The sequence below is a fragment of the Aspergillus karnatakaensis genome (genome assembly GCF_047715665.1).
Source record: "Aspergillus karnatakaensis strain CBS 102800 unplaced genomic scaffold BJY04scaffold_24, whole genome shotgun sequence".
NCBI lineage: Eukaryota > Fungi > Ascomycota > Eurotiomycetes > Eurotiales > Aspergillaceae > Aspergillus > Aspergillus karnatakaensis.
The window spans coordinates 409939-425524 of record NW_027395736.1 but is presented as its reverse complement, the minus strand read 5'-3'; the positions used below and the strand labels follow the sequence as shown (position 1 = coordinate 425524).

The window sequence follows — 15586 nt, the reverse complement described above, 5'->3', positions numbered from 1 at the left end:
ATCATCAGGACGCGTTTACGGCCTTCTAATTCGAAGGTCAAATTCACTTTTAGGCCTCAGCTCTTCGCTACTCATTATTTCTAATGGAGGCTCTTCATGACCTTCATACTTCTATTGCCCAAACATTCGATGACTACTTTGACATCACTTACAGAGACCTCCAGGCAGAGCTCACTGCATATAGCGCGCGTGTTGAGGACGCGGAGAGCAGAGCAAAAGCCGCCGATGAGGCTCGAGAACAAGCAGTGCTTGAAGCCGACACATTGAGGCAGGAGGTCACTTCCTTACAGGAGGACTTGCAGCATCATGAAGCTAAATCAGAAGAGACTGAAAAAGCCACCAGAGCTAGACAGCAATTGGAGGAGATATATGCGCCGCGACTTGTTTTCGAGAATAAGGACGCCTCCGACTTTGGTATGCTTGGCGACAAGTACATAGAGCTGTATGGGCAGGTCGAAATGCTCGTCAAGACATCGGGAAGTCTCAGGAACCAAACCAAACGGCACAAGGGGAAGTTGGAGCAGTGGAAGAGGAAGCTGGAGCACATGCAAGCATGTCTTCAACGTCAAGAATTCAGTTACGTGGTTGATGGAGAGATTGTCACGTTCAAGCGCGTTGAAGTGGCCGGATCAACAAGGGGATCACCACCTCGAGAAGCTGCGTCATTAGAAGCCCCCAGCAGGGCCCGGGAAACATTCTCCCTGACACAGGAACCAAGCAGTACATCAAGTCGGGTAGCCCGTGTTATAGAAGGTAGCAGTCCCGATACAGGAGACGTAGCTGAAGACAACCGGCCGCAAGGGCAGCGCTCGGAGGTGGCGTCTACAACATCAGACGCCAGCACAACGGAACTGCCGCATATCACGTCTACCGTTCCAAGCCCGCGGAATGAAAATTTGAAGCGAAAGCGTACCGGTTACAAACACCTAGGTCAAAAGGACAAGTCGTCTTCCAAAATTACAAGCATCGGCAATTCAGGACACCCCATCATAGTCAAAAGCGAGACCATGTCCTCAAGCCCATCAAGAACCCATTCTCCGCACTCCATGCCACAAAGTACACAAGACCTAGATGATATCGGCGACACCGTTGTCAATACTCCAACAAAGAGAGCTCGGTTCCGCAAGAGTCGGGGGTTGCAAAGCTTTGAGCCGTTATTGGCGCAGCACATGGTGAATGAGAGAGGCTCGAATTCGAGAGCTGCCTCCGTGCCTGGGAGGACGGGGGTGCTTCAACCTGTTGATGGCAACGTGCAAACTCCAGTCGCCGACGGTCAGACACCCAAGACAAGGCGCGGGCGATATCTGGGAAGCGTAGCAAGGATATCTTCTTTGACGGAAGACGATGACGCGAATTGCCCTTCAGCATTCGCTAAGGGTAAAAGCTCAACATTACCCCGAGGTCATTCAAGGAGGCGACATTTGTCCAGCGATCATCGACTATCGGACCTCCTTGAAGGACAATCGCCAGCGAGTCGTACATCTCAGTTCACAATGGCCCCCGACCCTCAACCCAAGCCGCAAAGCCGTACACTACAATCGAATACGCGGGGCAGCCCCATAACCTGCCACAGAGAAATCAACACCACTTCGAATACACTGACGCCAAACCCTGCTTTTTCGCAGGGCAGGCTGAGATTGGATTCCCACACAAGCACTTTGAACAAAACTTCGAGCCAATCTCAAGGCTTGAGCCAGACCGAAGTAATGCCCGACGATGAGCCCTACAGAGTTAGGCCTATAAAACGCCTTGGTCTTGAGCATTTCAGAATCAACCCTGACTTCAACAACGGCTTAGACTTTGCGTATGACGATGTCATCCGGAGAAGGGATGAACGAAAATGTATAAACGGCTGTACTCGCCCAGGCTGCTGCGGGGACAAGTTCACTGCCATGGTGCGCTTCGGCATCCCACTAAGCACGTCTGGGGAAGATATGAGCGACCGCGAAATGCTAGAAAGATACTTGGGGGAGGGAAAGGACTTGATAGAAAGACTCAGCCGCCATGAGCTCGAAAACCTCTTAGTTGAAGCGAAAGCGAAGGTCTTCTCCAATCGGTTTGGGAGACACAGACATCAACATCACAGGGCAGGTACACCACCTGGGTTCTGGCGCACAGAGATGCCAGGCACCCAGGAACTTGAGGAGGACCACGAGGAAGCGCGAAAGGTGGAAAGAGAAAAGGTGACGGAGCGGTACAGGGAAGCAATGCGTACAGGCGGACGATGGATATTTGCAGATGAATGACCGGGAGCTATTCGCATTTTGGCATAATTCTAGGCATTGGATACGGAGGCAGATACCAAAGCATCAGCTGTCAACAGCATATAACTCCAATTGAACCATCCATCTCGAAAACCAATCCGAAGTCAAGCGCCGGACAAGATACTCAACTCTGCGCCATTAACTAATACTAGCTTACGGCGTTACGTGTAATAGTTAGTTACCCGGGGCAGTACCTAGTAGTTACCTCGGCATCCATCGTAGCTTAGCATACCCAGGACACGTGCCGGCCCTCTAATCCGGATCCCGCGTCTCTCTCTAGCGCTCCTTAACAGCCCAGCCCTCAAGACATGAGTTCGCCATCTATCGTACGGCACTCAATCATCATCTATTTCCATACTTTGTACTTTCTATTTCTTTTCTTCCTTTCTTTCTACCTATTTCTATTTTCCCCGGGATGGAAACCACTTGGAAGTCTCGAGGTCCGGTTCCGGCTCTCCTCCTGCAGCCGTCAAAATGGCTACCATTATACGAAGACTTCGTGACAAAGAATGCAAGCTCGATAGGGCAGGTTGAGTCTGCACTAAGGTCACTGACATACATTATCCCAGGTCGGTGGAATTTGCACGTCCGTGTTGGTCCAATAACGCTCATCACTTCATAGGACGGTACCGCGATTCCGAGATACCCTCAGAATGTGGTATGTTAAGACCATCCACATCTCCGTAAGGCGCACTAACACTGCGTCAGTACATTCTGGTGTGCAGTTACTGTCGCTATATCACGATTCATTGATATCGAAAGTTATCACTAGTCTACCGCCGACTGTCCGTCGACCAACACCCACCCCCCACACACGATACACCAAGTACTGGACGTCGCAATCTTCGTTATACCAAAAAATCGCCCTCGCTCTTCAAACTGTTCAGTATACTGAACTGTTGTGGGAAATGGTAGCGCGCCGCCGAAGCGAAAAGGTCCGCTGGCGCGTTGTCGTTCTCATTGAAATTGTCAAAGCGATCTGCCGCCTCTTCCTCCTCCGACTCACGAATTCGCGACCGCTAGTTAGTCCCCCGCTTCCCGAGCGGGAGGTAGATCCAAGGTCCGCGGACGAAGAAGACGGTGATTGGAATGGGATGAAGTCTCCGGTTAGTGAACGGTCGTCCGACCTCAACTGGACCATGCCTCGTACGGGCCTCTCACTCCCCTCGCTGCCCGATGCGAATGATGTCTCAAACTACCTCATTTCCAAAGTCCTCACGGCGGACGACATAAAGCCACCGAAGGCGCTATTGCACCGCGTCACTGGCCAAGGACAAATGGCGGAAGTTCTCCACATCCTTCGACCCGTGGTATATGCACTTGCGCTGCAGAGATTTCGTGGTGACAAACGAAGCTGGAGACCTTGGTTGATTGGGTTCGGTATGGAGTATGGCTGCCGGCAGCTAGCAAAGGCCGATTTCCGTGAGAGAGTCGCTGGCGGTCTTCGTGGATTGACTGGCCTTGAACGTGAGGAGCTGAAAAAGCGGGGTTGGTCGATGGGATGGTGGTTGATGCGAGGAGCTTTCTACGAGAACATAACCAAGTACGTCGACGCACTTCGTGGTCCTTGAAAGAATATGCTAACAGTGTGTAGGTCTACGTTGAAAGGGTTAACGGGGAAGATGAAGGGAAAGCCACTGCTCGACCTTGTGGGCAGTATCATCGAGGATTACGAGTATTTATGGGATAATTATTATTTCTCGACTTCCACACTATAACTGCATTTTTTGCTCGTTGGCCATTGCCTGGGTGGTCTTTTTATTTTCGCTTGGAACCTCATATCATTGACTAGATACCCGATGAATTTTATTGATGCTTTCTTCTACTAGATTACCTGCGTGGTAATGAAATGTTGGCCGCGGCTCTCATGGATATTATAGCATTACTGGTAGTTACAAGCCAGTCAATCATAAAACATCTGCGGTGTTTTTCCCGAACCACTCTCTGAGTTCCTGTTCGGGTCCTCTGGAAGTACTACCCGACGCCAGCAAGAAGTCCATAAGCTGTGTGTTATCCTCATCCACCGGCCATTCAACCCTCTGGCCCCCTTTCACCTCGAGCATTTCCTTCGCTGTACCCCAGCTGAATCGGCACTCATTTCCCCATCCGAAGACAGGGTCCATGTTACCCCGCAACCATCCCACACACTTGGAATCCGACGGATATCCACTCCCCCAATCATCACCGACCACATGGCCTGATTCTTCGTCAACAGCCTTGAGAGCATCGTAGCAGACTTTCAGCGCAACATCCCTCGTGACCTTGGCCACTACACTAGCCGCACTAACACATGGAAAGAGTGAATCCGCCTTTTTCGCAACAGTGATCCTCAATGAAGGGAAAATCATCTCCAACTTCTTCTGATAGGTGGCCGGGTTCCCGATTGTATCGATATAGACCTCCCGCACATTCATCTTTCTCGCCTCGACGATGCCTCGAATCAATTCGACTGTCGCATCCATCGCTTGCGCATTGAGGTTGTAGACTCCGGCGGCGCCCCCGGCAGGCCGCATCATCCCTGACGAGATATCCCTCGCGGACAGCAATTTCGTCGCCCAGCCGCAGGATTTGTGGAGCGATGACCCTTCCGTGCAGAGAATTCGCATGAGATTTGCCCTCACGCCCGCGGTGAGGACTTTACTGTCATCGAAGCTGTATTCCTTCGCTAGAAGCGAGTGGTGTAGCTTGCTGGGGAGATAGAAGGCACTGTAAACCATAGGTCCGAGAACAGGGCCGCGACCGGCTTCGTCGACCCCTAGAACAAGATAATCTGAGTTTGAATCCGAGGCATTTTGCGTTGGGTAATCGGGCGGCGCTGGCGTGAAGTGGGCGTAGGATTCACCGGAGAGGAGCCGAGATTTGTCTATGCTTGGGGGGGAGAATGTAAATGGTGTGTTGTCGACAGAGTCGATGTCTGGGGTCGGTGTAGTGATTGTTTCTTCTTCCATTTTCATTGTTTGATTCCGTATTTGACTGGGTCAGCTATTGATGTCGGGGGTTTAACATGTTGGTGTTCCTTTTGCCGAGGATTGGGGAGACGCGTCTCGGCGTGGAGCGCGTTCCACTTAATTCTCAGCCACCAAAGGTTCTCAGCTTGGGGGTGGCGGAAAGACGAAATCGTATAAAAAGGTGCAGAACAACCATGCGACAAAGTAGCGCGCAGCAGAGTAGGACGAAAGAATGCCTTCAATCACCTGACTCACTATAATCTTGCTAAATGCCTTTGTTTGCACTCCTACTCGTCTAACCACGCTACATAATCCTCGTCAAATCAGAGAGATTCACCTGCGCTCACCGACCACAGATTGTGTCCAAGAATACGTATTTCTTATTATCGACCGGTTGCTCTATTCAATGAATCTACAAGGTCGTGCGTGAATAGGTGGGAATCTTTTTCCGTGGGTATAGACCCCAGCGTGGTCTACCTAGCTGGGAGTACTCGGGCTTTTCTAGGGCCTTAGGCTCTAAGGTCTCACGGAGGGAGTACAGGAGTCTTTGCGCCTCAACTATCTTGGCTGGCTAAGTGCCAAAGCTCAGACCGCGCGGATATCTGAAGTTCTGAACCAGTCAAATTTCACTGGAGGGGAAAGCGCTTGGCATATATGAAAATCTTGAAAAATAGCCTAGACGAAATGCTTGGCAAGGACAGAAACCTAAGAAAAGCAAGAGTACAGGCCAAGATAAAGCGGCACACGCGGGTCAAATTGCCTGCCCCGCGCCTCTAGCGCTCATTTCCTTCGAACTCTTTGATCGGAGCTTCTCGTATTCCGCCATCTTCTTCGGTCCCAACTTGAATTCGCCAATGCCTTCCGCGACAGACCTCAGCCAGCGTACCATTCAACTTTTTTTTATATCTATAGCTGAGCTACCTGCTCTTGTTCGAATAGTTTCCAAAGGGCCCTTTTACGGATGCGATCCAAAGCTATAGAGCATAAGAAGACGCCTTGCGACATCAGGTTCCAAGATTTGCGTTTCAGCGAGACGGATTCCAACCGGCGTAGCATGGTGAGCTGTCCCGGGGCTGGGAGCGGGTGCTATGACCTTTCGGCTAGTCCACCAGGTGTCCACTCCAGGTCGGGTTGGGTGTATATATAGGTGCCTTCCTCTTGGGCGGTAATGGAGAGTCGATCTCAGTTTGAGGATGGTTGTCATGCTGCTGAATATATCTTTATAGTGTACTCGGCCCTTTTACTCTGAGGTTGTTAATCTCTTAACAGCTTGCGAGTAGCACTCCGCACAAATCATATGATTCTTAATCACCCAGCGGGTTTACAAGGGAGGGTGCTGAGCAGGGTCTGATAGAAGACTCATGTCCTTTACGGAAGTCTGATACAATCAAAACTCTAAGCTACAAGGTCTTGGGGCCTTTGCGCAGGTATATTTGGTCTTGTTCGGGAAACAGACTTGGGTATCATTGTCATCATATCCTGGCATAGAGATACAGTATTCGTTCATCCACCCCAACCAGCACTAAGCCCTGCAACCTCACCCGGATTAAGAGTAACGAATCTCCCATCGCCATCTTTTCCAGTTACACCAAGTCCAGGACAGAGCGCAGCCAGCAGGCACGCAAGAATATGCTTACAGACAGGCGGCGCTGACCCTGGGTGCAGAGATAGTGTTCCACCAAAAGAGTAAGCGTAAGCAGTTGTGTCGGGGTGGTCAGCGTCAATGTCAGCGTCTGCGTTCAATTTGGCTGTCTCGACTGCTTCGCCTGTGTGCGGCCGGTCCGATGCTGAATCATCCTCTGCGTCCATATCAACCATCTGAGTCGAGGTTGGTGAAGTCGGTGAAGGGGTTGACGATGGCTCTGGGTCTAGCTCGCGGAATGCAGAGATTGTGAAGGATGAGCAGGTACAGTTCCATGCTTGGAGGCGAATTTCGTAGCCTTTATCTTGCCATGGTTTGGGGGGCTCGGGGTGGTTTCCGGCTTGCGTTGCGGGATATGTCACGGTGTTTGGGTTTGCAGAGGCGGATGTGACGAAGAAGAAGTCTTCTTGGGGAGTTCTTTGATCCCTGCGAGGGTTTTCGTCTTCCATGAGGGTGTCGATTCTGGTGTGCTCCCCGTGATCCTCAGTCCGGTCCATACACTGTGTACGAATCCGTTTGACGAACCCTCTGTCTAGGATGTCTAGAGCGGGTAGGAACTCATTGGGAAAGATACAATGAAGTGTAAGCATTAATGGTCTGATATTTGTCAGTTGTGTTGTTGGAAATGCTGAGGCTGGTTGGTTTTGAATTTGGCGAGAATAGCACTGTTTCGAGATTCCGATCTCATTTTCATATTCAGATGGTAGAGTATATGTTGTGTGGTGTGAGAGTTCGAGCAGTAAATTATGAATGAATTGGTTGGTCTGCAGAAGGTCCATCCTGAAAGACTTAAGACGGCTGTTGAAATATATTCTGAGAAGTGGTGCTGAATAGACTGTATAGTCGAGAATCGAGATAAACTGACTAGACAAACTCGCCGCATACAGTGAGATCAGCAAAAAAAAAAAATTTCTAACCAAACATGAACAAAGCGCCAGATATCGGATTATAATCAATAGATCGACCTCAGCCTGACATAAATACAAGTTACTTGGCTCCAGGCTCCGAACTCAGGCGAAAGTGAATGGACTGCTGCTGACTCAGAAAATCTCCGAAGCGCATAAAAGGTGCCAACTTTAATCATACATCCCCCGTACGGCATCGTACAGCCTCACCTCTTCATCCTTGGAAGTGAGGCGGAGAGCCGACTCGAAGATACCATTTTGTATTGTATTTTCATCCCCATCAACGCCCAAGTTAGCCTCCACTCAACTCAACTCTTTGCTCAGGTCCAAGTCTGAGCCCGAGGTTGACAAGTGAAACTACCTGAAGCAGAGCAAACGACGAGGCAAATTTGAAACGGGCTTTGAATTGGGCAGCACTAAGAACTGCCGATCACTATCATGACGTCTGACAATCGAGACGAGCCGGTTGATCAGGAGGCGTATGAGGAGAAGAATGTGCACGAGGTGTACCAGCACATTGCGAAGCATTTTTCGGCAACGAGATACAAGGTTTGTTTGCTCGCCACTTAAACATTTCAACATGAAACAGCCAAGCTAACTCCCTGACAGCCTTGGCCGATTGTGGAACGGTTCCTCCAAAGTCAGAGTCCTGGTTCTGTTGGCTTAGATGTAGGCTGCGGCAACGGCAAGTACCTGACTGTTAACAAGGACGTCTACATTGTGGCTTCCGATCGGTACGTGGTTTCAGGGTTTTTTTTTATTATTATTTTAATTCATGATTACGATAAAGCTGTCTTGTTCTTTCGTTTATATACATCGTTTCCTTGCTCGTCAAAAAAGAAAATTTACAGATGAAACCCAGCCCCCGCGTCGATCCGCCTTATGCCTGGCTTGTTATCCCGAACTGACCAATCTAGATCCGAAAATCTCGCGCGAATTGCCCTCCAGCACCAACCGCACTCAACCATCCTGGCAGACATACTGCACCTACCACATCCAGACTCTTTCTTTGATTTTGCCATCTCCATTGCTGTGGTGCATCATTTATCTACACCAGACAGAAGAGTGCATGCCATCCGTGAAATCCTGCGGACGCTGAAACCTGCGTCGGGTAACGATCCCGGTGGTAAAGCCCTGGTGTATGTGTGGGCTCTCGAGCAGAAGTCCAGCCGTCGAGGGTGGGATAAAGGGGATGCCCAAGATATCATGGTTCCTTGGGTCTTGAAAAACTCTTCTCCCGAAGATGCACCTGAAGCCCAACCAAAGGTCTTCCACCGGTATTATCACCTCTACCAAGCCGAGGAACTCGAGAAGGATGTTGAAGGCGCAGGCGGCTGTGTGCTAGAATCCGGATACGATAAAGATAACTGGTGGGTTATCGCGAGTCGAGTAGACCAGCAATAACCAAAATCGAATGGAGCGTGTCGTTTACTCTGAGATCCAGCCTCGGAGTTTTTTTTTCGACGTCATGTGGATTCTGTGACGGTAAGAAATGCAAGCTCGATAAAGCCCACACAAGGTGGCTTGTCGGACTTCTCACTCAAGTGGAGAAGAAATTCACCAAATCGTCTATGAGAGCCCCTCCTTATGAATCAAAATGCCTCCATCGCTATGCAATTCGTAACCTCAAAAAACGAACAAAGGAAATATGTGGTTCCCCTCTAAGGAAGAGTTCGAGGAGGAAGCCCAAGATTGGGCCCTAGATGACCCGGGTGACCGAAATTGCCTCTTCCCAGATCCAACGGCGGTCCTGCTAGCCTGTAGGCGTCTCGTGGAGGTATTGGAGGTGGAAACGGTGGCGGAGGAGCGAACGCAGGAATCCCAGCAGCAGGAACACCGGCGGTAAGCTCTTGAACAGAAGGAAGTTGAGGAGGATGGATGGATCGAGTTACTGAGCCTTTTCTTGGTCGCGATAGGGATGTACTGGCTCTGCGAGTTCTGGTAGTCGGTGGATCGATTGCGGAAGTAGACAGTGAGAAGGGGACAACGCCTGCTCGACGTGCCATCTCCTGCTCCCCCAACTGCCAATGCATGGCCTCTGCAGCCCGCCACGGAATTGCCATCTCCTCTGCCACTTTCGACCACATCTCGGCCTTGAACCTGTTGCATAACGTCAGCAATCATGAAATCAACTCTTGCGAATGAAAATAAAGAATGGGTACCTCTCGTAAAGCCGTGCAAGTTTGTTTTTCTTGTCTTCATCCCACTCGCTCCGGCGCTCCAGGTAATTTTGATAATGCAGGCGGCAGCTGATTGCACTTCGCCCGGGCAGTCGTTTGCTGATGTCCTCCCACTTCATACCACTGCCTCGCAGCTCGATGATCAGGGCATCTTCCTCAGGAGACCATTTCGACTGCTTTTTCGCCGGAGATTCTGCAGTGTGAGCGGGTTGCAGGCGTTTCGTTCCAGCAACTGGAGCCTTGGCAGTCAGCGGAGGCACCGAGGACGCCGAAGGCACCAATGGCTGGGACGCAAGACCAATTGGCGGCGGCGGTGCAATGGGTGCCATTGGAGGCAGCGGTTGCATAGCAGGAACTGGCGGGAGAGCTGACGTAGTGATCATGGGGGCCGCCTCCTCTTCATCTTGGGGCTTCAGCAGCAGTGAGATATCCACTTTGACAGGAGGTGGTAAGATAGGATGGTTTTGTAACGCAATCATATGCGCGATTCACAGCGTTGAAGTTCTTGCTCGTTTGTACGGTTGAGTTGTGGTGAAAACCGAGCAGTGGCATACGCTGGGTTGAAAAGAAGAGTCGCCGTTGCTGCTCTTGCTCTTGGGTGCCCGATAGTTTTAGATGGGGTGCGCACGTTTTTGACAGTGGCAACGAGCTGTCCAGGTAGTCCACTCACAGGCCAGCCGGATCGAGTAGGACAAACAGGCGGGCAGGTCGAAGGAACTGATCAAACAAGACAGCCACCTTAGTGCAGTATAATAATGACGGGGTGATCCCTCTGGATTTTAATCTCGGGATGAGCGGCAGGGCGATAGATCCAGCTGGATGTACCTTGACTACTCCGGTATGGTTGACCAGCTGGATAGATAGCTGGCTGCCCTGCTGAGGCTGAGTTGCCGGACAGTATCCGATCACGGGCCAACCGCGAATGATGAAGATGATTTTCAGCAGATCAAACACAACAAAACTCCAAGGAAACGAATGGGTATCGAGAAGAAGAAGAAAATAAGGAACCAGTACGTGTCCGGAGTAATCGAATAATCGATGAAAGATGGAGGGGTTGGAGCGAGGATGGCCTGGGACCAAACTACCACGAGATCTAGAAATGATACCCGACAGCCGTTCAAAGGGGAGGCAATGTTGATAACGAGGGAAGTTGGGAGAGAGACTGGAGAGGAAAAAGAAAGGTTGAGGAGGAGAGGAAAGAGGAAAGAGGCTTGTTGGAGAGAAACAGAGACAAGAGAGCGAGATGAAACACAAGACTCTGAATGCATTCTTGCAGAGATCATCGGCAACGGTCAGTCATGACAGCTGATTGAGCAGCGCAGCGAGCCAGTGAGAAGCTCAGTATCAGGCGTCGGAGGGACCAGCTTGACCCAGAGGCGAGGCCAGGTTCGAGAAGCCGTTAGGCTGGCTTTTAAATTACGCTTTGATTATTGTTTCCTTCATTTTATTTTTTAAATTGCATGACGTTTCATATACCCTTTTTTTACTAAGAATATATATTGCTTCCATACTGTACGTACCTCAGAAAGCTAGGTACTTACAGGGTTACTTGGAAGAGAAACCATACAGTCCTCTTGGAAGACTTGTCAGCCTCTCATGAATCTTCTGTCACCTCTCCGGCCCAGAGAACCAGGCTGCAAAGGCAAAGCGAAATTTGATAAAAATAGTAAATATAAACGACGATTATCAAACGGTTCCACTTTCAGCATACAGCCTCCAGTTAGGTAACAAGCCCCTTCCCGAACGTTCGAGGCCAGGCAGTTTGAAGGCAGCTTTTGGTTCCTGACATTAAAAATTACCAGCTCAATCTCAGGCCGGAGGTTCTGAGACGGGATCTTGTCACATCTTAAGTTGATTAATGCATGATAGATCTCAACGCTATCTCCCTCCCCCTTGTAAGTTGTCTGTGATTGTCTGCAGTCGCGGAGATAATGGAGAATTTTGACCCTATGGGAGGCCGCCTCTTGATTAGCAGGAACATGTCACAACAGCGGTCATAAGTAGTAGCTGCTATGTAGCTTTACTCTCCATAACTATCGGGTAATTGCTCCGTCAAAATGAAACAGACGCGGCAAGAGGATGATGGTTCACTGTGGGTGGAGCAGGCTTTTCCCATCCGCCTCCCTAGTAAGTGTTCTGGAGTTCAGAGAGTGGAGGGGAACCGAACGGGGCTGACGTTGTTCAACGGCGTCAGATCCTAAACTGGCGACACGCTATAATAATAGGCACTACATACTAAGCCCGCATCGGCCGACACACGGCGAGAGTACGGAGGAAGCAGAAGAAGTGCTTGTCTTGTCTTGTTGACCTCATCGTCATCTCCAGGCTCCATCGCGGCAGTTGACGCGTCGATATTATTAGTAGCTCGATCAGCCACACACCTCACCACAAGAAAAAAAAAAAAAGTAATAACAATAATATCGTCGGACCCTTCGTATTTTCCCCTTCCTGGTAGACTCTCCAGTGCTCGAGTAAGTTTCAACGGCCGTGAGATCGTCCAGCCAATTAGTCGCAAGCCATGACGATGGGGTCAGATGGATCTGTTCAACGGCTACGAACCCAAACCTTGAAGGGTAGGTATCGGCCAAGGTCATGTCGCTAGTTATCGCACTAGCCGGGATCCGGGGTCTATTCTAGCGACTGTTCGCCTCCGTTCTTGATTATTATTATTATTATTCACGGTCCAACTGTTGCTGCATCTACCGTCTGGTTGGCATCCTTAGCTTTTTTTGGGCGGGAAGAAAGAGCAGCCACTGCCATCATTAATGGTGTTATTTCCGGCTGTTCATCATGATTTGAGATGGCGGCGACGCTCGCCTGCAAATTACAATCTCTGCCACCTTCGAGTGTCCAGTTGTTTTCAGAAAGAGTCACACCGAGATTGCGAGGAACTGGCGGTGATGCATCATGGAATAATAATAGGCCAGGAATGCTCATTTCAATATCATCTCATCTAGAAAGTGATGCATCCACCCTCAATTCTCGTGCCGTTGTCAAGTTAACGATCGGGTTTCGACATCAGGCGCCAAACTGCGATGGTGGAGTCAGGTTGAGTTCTCACGGCGGAATGAAGGGTTCCTTCATCAAATCCGAAGGAATCAATATCAAGGAATAATAAGCCTGGCTCGATGCGACAGAAGCTCGTTCGCTGCGGAGGTTAAAATCCACCCGGAAGTATGACGGGAAGACCCTGGTCGAAACCACGCGCGACGCTTCTTCTTCAGCGCAAATTCTCCGATTTTTCCAGCCTGCCAGGGCGGGCTCCAGGCTTAGGTCTTACTTGTTTGGTGTTAGTTGGCGAGTTTGTACCACCCAGCTCGGAAGGGTTCAAACTATTCAATGTGGACTTCTTTGTCCACCAAGAATCCAAGCATGTCAACGACTACTAGCACAACAAGTAGTCTACTGACTGTGTGTCGTAATTTGCGGATTGTTCCGCCCGGGTTCTCAATAAACGAACCCACTGCTCAGGGCGATCTGCTTCATCTGAGCCCTGGTCATTTCGGTTATACTAGCCCGTGCCGAGTGCGAGCCGTGGAAAGAAAAAGTCCCTACTATTATTACGGAGCATGGAAGGGCCAGCGTCAAAGCGTCAAAGGCCAAGTCAACTTCGGGATCATCTAACGGCTCGGTGGCATGTACGGAGTGCGCATCATGGAGAGTTGATAGAGAGGCGAGGAAGTAACGGTGGGTACTCTCGTGACTGTTGATGCAAAAACAAGTCCAGACTGGAAAGACGAATCCACCCCAAAGACCTTCTGTGGCCCAGCACCGCTGCTTGCCGGCGTGCCGCCGCGTCTGCGCTTGTTCGATACTGTCCCTGGGGATCTAGAACGTTGTTCAATCATCTTCTGTCGGTGGTTCCAGCTTCGGTTACGACAGCGCAATCTACCGGTTCCTGCAAAGGACTTGCAGTGGAGATTACGAACCAGTCGCTCTGGAAATTCTCTTCCCAGACAACAAGAGATTGCATCCCAGTATATTGTTCGCCTAAATTGAAAGGTAGAGTAAGAAGGGCGAGACGCTCCATGCTTGTCCTTGAGCTGCGTCCTCGGGGAGGAGTAATAGTCGCCATTGCGGAGAAAGGAGGCAGGTCTCGTTCGAACGACGGGGCTGACAGGCGGGAGGGAAGACAAGGGTCGCAGATGAAACAGCCATTCTGCAAGATTACCCAGGGACAAGTGGAGATTCAAACATCAAACGGTGGCTTGCCTTGTCTAAACTGCTCATTTAGGGGCCGTTTCATTGGCAAGTTCCCGGACTGGGGCGGTCCAAGTGGGCACTGTCAACGCCAGCTTCTAACCTGCCCATGGGTCCGCTTAGCGCTAAAAGCCATTCAATTCATGCGTTGATTAAGTGTTTTAAGAGTTAAGATTGCCTCGAAATTGCTGAAGAATACAATTTGCACTGAGGCACGCGGTGGGTTCGAGCACGATTCTAGGCTGAGGGTGCTCCGTGCACACTGCACCACCTACTTATCAGTGAAACCGAGGTTGTGTTCGTCGCAGATCAGATTTCTCGGAAGGCTGCCTCACTAGCAGGTTGTCTGTGCCAGGGAACCACGGTACACAAGCCAGCCTGCGCGTTGTAGCGAGGTCGAGTTCTCTTTGAGGTTCCGCAGGCCACGACCGCAAACACCAGATTGTCCGACGCGATGTGACCCGACACATGCACGCTCGTGAGAGCTAAGTACGAAGCGGTAAGTCGGCGCCAAGTAGATCATTCCGCCAAAACGCTCTGTACGAAGAGTGTTCAAAGAGTCCGATGCTCCTATCTTGATGGATATATGATGGAGAGCATGTTGATAGATTGTGACTATTCCAATTCAGAACAAGAAGAAAACCATTGAAAAAACCATTCCTGCTACACTGGACTTGTCACAGGTTCGTGACATTCTGATCAAAAACAAAATAGCGGTGGGCTCAGATCGCTATCTAGAACTGAGGTTCCTGCTGTGCATCTCAGCTTCCTGGTTGAAATTTCATCCTTGAACTTAATCAGCCTGCTCTGAGGTTGGACGCCCGCATGGAATGTATCTGTAGATTGCGACTTGGAATGAGAGATATTTGCCAATCACCTCCTGAATAAGTAGTTAGGCACGTCCCTCCCCTGTTTGGAAGGAGACTCACCTAACATTGAGCTAACTTCTTGAGGCGTTTGACTAGAGAGTTTCAGTGGGTCGGGCTGAGAGGGATTCCGCTGCTAATGCTCGCTCTATTCTGCCTCGCAGCAATGATCGTCGCTAAGGAAATATCTGGCATTACTAAAATGTGAACACCACTTCAATGCTTCGCCAAACCAGGTAGCGGGGTAAATATCCATCTCTATTTTTTGGTCCTCCATAAGTAGCATATTAATGTATCCCCCTGGGTTGAGATGCGAGATTGCATCATCTATCGGAGTTCTTCATATCATCCACTTCGGTATACACAAGACGCATTCGTCGCCCTGGGGCCGAAGGAATTAGTTGGTTACAAATCTTCGTAGACGAAGGCACGAAATAGACCAGCCCCATCTTGATCCCTCTGGTGATGTAATTTTGCCTCTCAGGCGCTGCGCGTTGCTGTGCTTTATTGATTTTCGAACTAGGATCTTCCCTGCAAGTTAGCTGTCTCTAAGCACGAACATGCGAAGTGCAGAGGGCAGA

The 15586-nt window shown here is 50.2% G+C and overlaps 6 protein-coding genes across 6 annotated transcripts; 3 read left to right on the top strand and 3 right to left on the bottom strand.

Moving 5' to 3' along the window:
• Positions 1-27: 27 nt before the first annotated feature.
• On the top strand, positions 28-2358 carry BJY04DRAFT_189169 (DNA repair protein endonuclease SAE2/CtIP C-terminus-domain-containing protein; the record flags this gene model as incomplete). The annotated part of the gene is made up of 1 exon (XM_073711339.1): positions 28-2358. A coding segment is annotated over exon 1 (2159 nt), but the record flags the coding sequence as incomplete, so codon positions are not given.
• Positions 2359-2679: 321 nt separating this feature from the next.
• Positions 2680-3982, top strand: BJY04DRAFT_218328 (peroxisomal membrane protein PEX16; the record flags this gene model as incomplete). Its single annotated transcript, XM_073716281.1, has 4 exons — positions 2680-2833; positions 2887-2922; positions 2973-3807; positions 3859-3982. The coding sequence occupies 4 exons, from the start codon at positions 2680-2682 to the stop codon at positions 3980-3982; spliced, it is 1149 nt and encodes a 382-aa protein (XP_073571330.1).
• Positions 3983-4330: 348 nt separating this feature from the next.
• BJY04DRAFT_189163 (ribonuclease H2 catalytic subunit RNH201) lies at positions 4331-5349 on the bottom strand (the record flags this gene model as incomplete). Its single annotated transcript, XM_073711338.1, has 1 exon — positions 4331-5349. A coding segment is annotated over exon 1 (888 nt), but the record flags the coding sequence as incomplete, so codon positions are not given.
• Positions 5350-6565: 1216 nt separating this feature from the next.
• BJY04DRAFT_60563 (uncharacterized protein) lies at positions 6566-7820 on the bottom strand. The gene has a single exon (XM_073720715.1). The coding sequence runs from the start codon at positions 7631-7633 to the stop codon at positions 6716-6718; it is 918 nt and encodes a 305-aa protein (XP_073571328.1). The 5' UTR covers positions 7634-7820; the 3' UTR covers positions 6566-6715.
• A 273-nt stretch (positions 7821-8093) lies between these two features.
• Positions 8094-9488, top strand: BJY04DRAFT_60544 (tRNA (carboxymethyluridine(34)-5-O)-methyltransferase). The gene is made up of 3 exons (XM_073720713.1): positions 8094-8308; positions 8369-8493; positions 8677-9488. The coding sequence occupies exons 1-3, from the start codon at positions 8198-8200 to the stop codon at positions 9161-9163; spliced, it is 723 nt and encodes a 240-aa protein (XP_073571327.1). The 5' UTR covers positions 8094-8197; the 3' UTR covers positions 9164-9488.
• Positions 9292-10647, bottom strand: BJY04DRAFT_60549 (MYB DNA-binding domain protein). Its single transcript, XM_073720714.1, has 2 exons — positions 9922-10647; positions 9292-9859 (listed from the first exon to the last, which is right to left on the bottom strand). Exons 1-2 carry the CDS (start codon positions 10416-10418, stop codon positions 9421-9423), a joined length of 936 nt encoding a protein of 311 aa, XP_073571326.1. The 5' UTR covers positions 10419-10647; the 3' UTR covers positions 9292-9420.
• Positions 10648-15586: the final 4939 nt, after the last annotated feature.

Coding starts and splice junctions, on each gene's coding strand:
- BJY04DRAFT_60549 (XM_073720714.1), bottom strand. CDS start 10,418: ATGATTGCGTTACAAAACCATCCTATCTTACCACCTCCTGTCAAAGTG. Junction 9,860..9,921: donor CTTGCACGGCTTTACGAGAG/GTACCCATTCTT, acceptor GTTATGCAACAG/GTTCAAGGCCGAGATGTGGT.
- BJY04DRAFT_60544 (XM_073720713.1), top strand. CDS start 8,198: ATGACGTCTGACAATCGAGACGAGCCGGTTGATCAGGAGGCGTATGAG. Junction 8,309..8,368: donor TTTCGGCAACGAGATACAAG/GTTTGTTTGCTC, acceptor ACTCCCTGACAG/CCTTGGCCGATTGTGGAACG. Junction 8,494..8,676: donor TACATTGTGGCTTCCGATCG/GTACGTGGTTTC, acceptor TGACCAATCTAG/ATCCGAAAATCTCGCGCGAA.
- BJY04DRAFT_60563 (XM_073720715.1), bottom strand. CDS start 7,633: ATGGACCTTCTGCAGACCAACCAATTCATTCATAATTTACTGCTCGAA.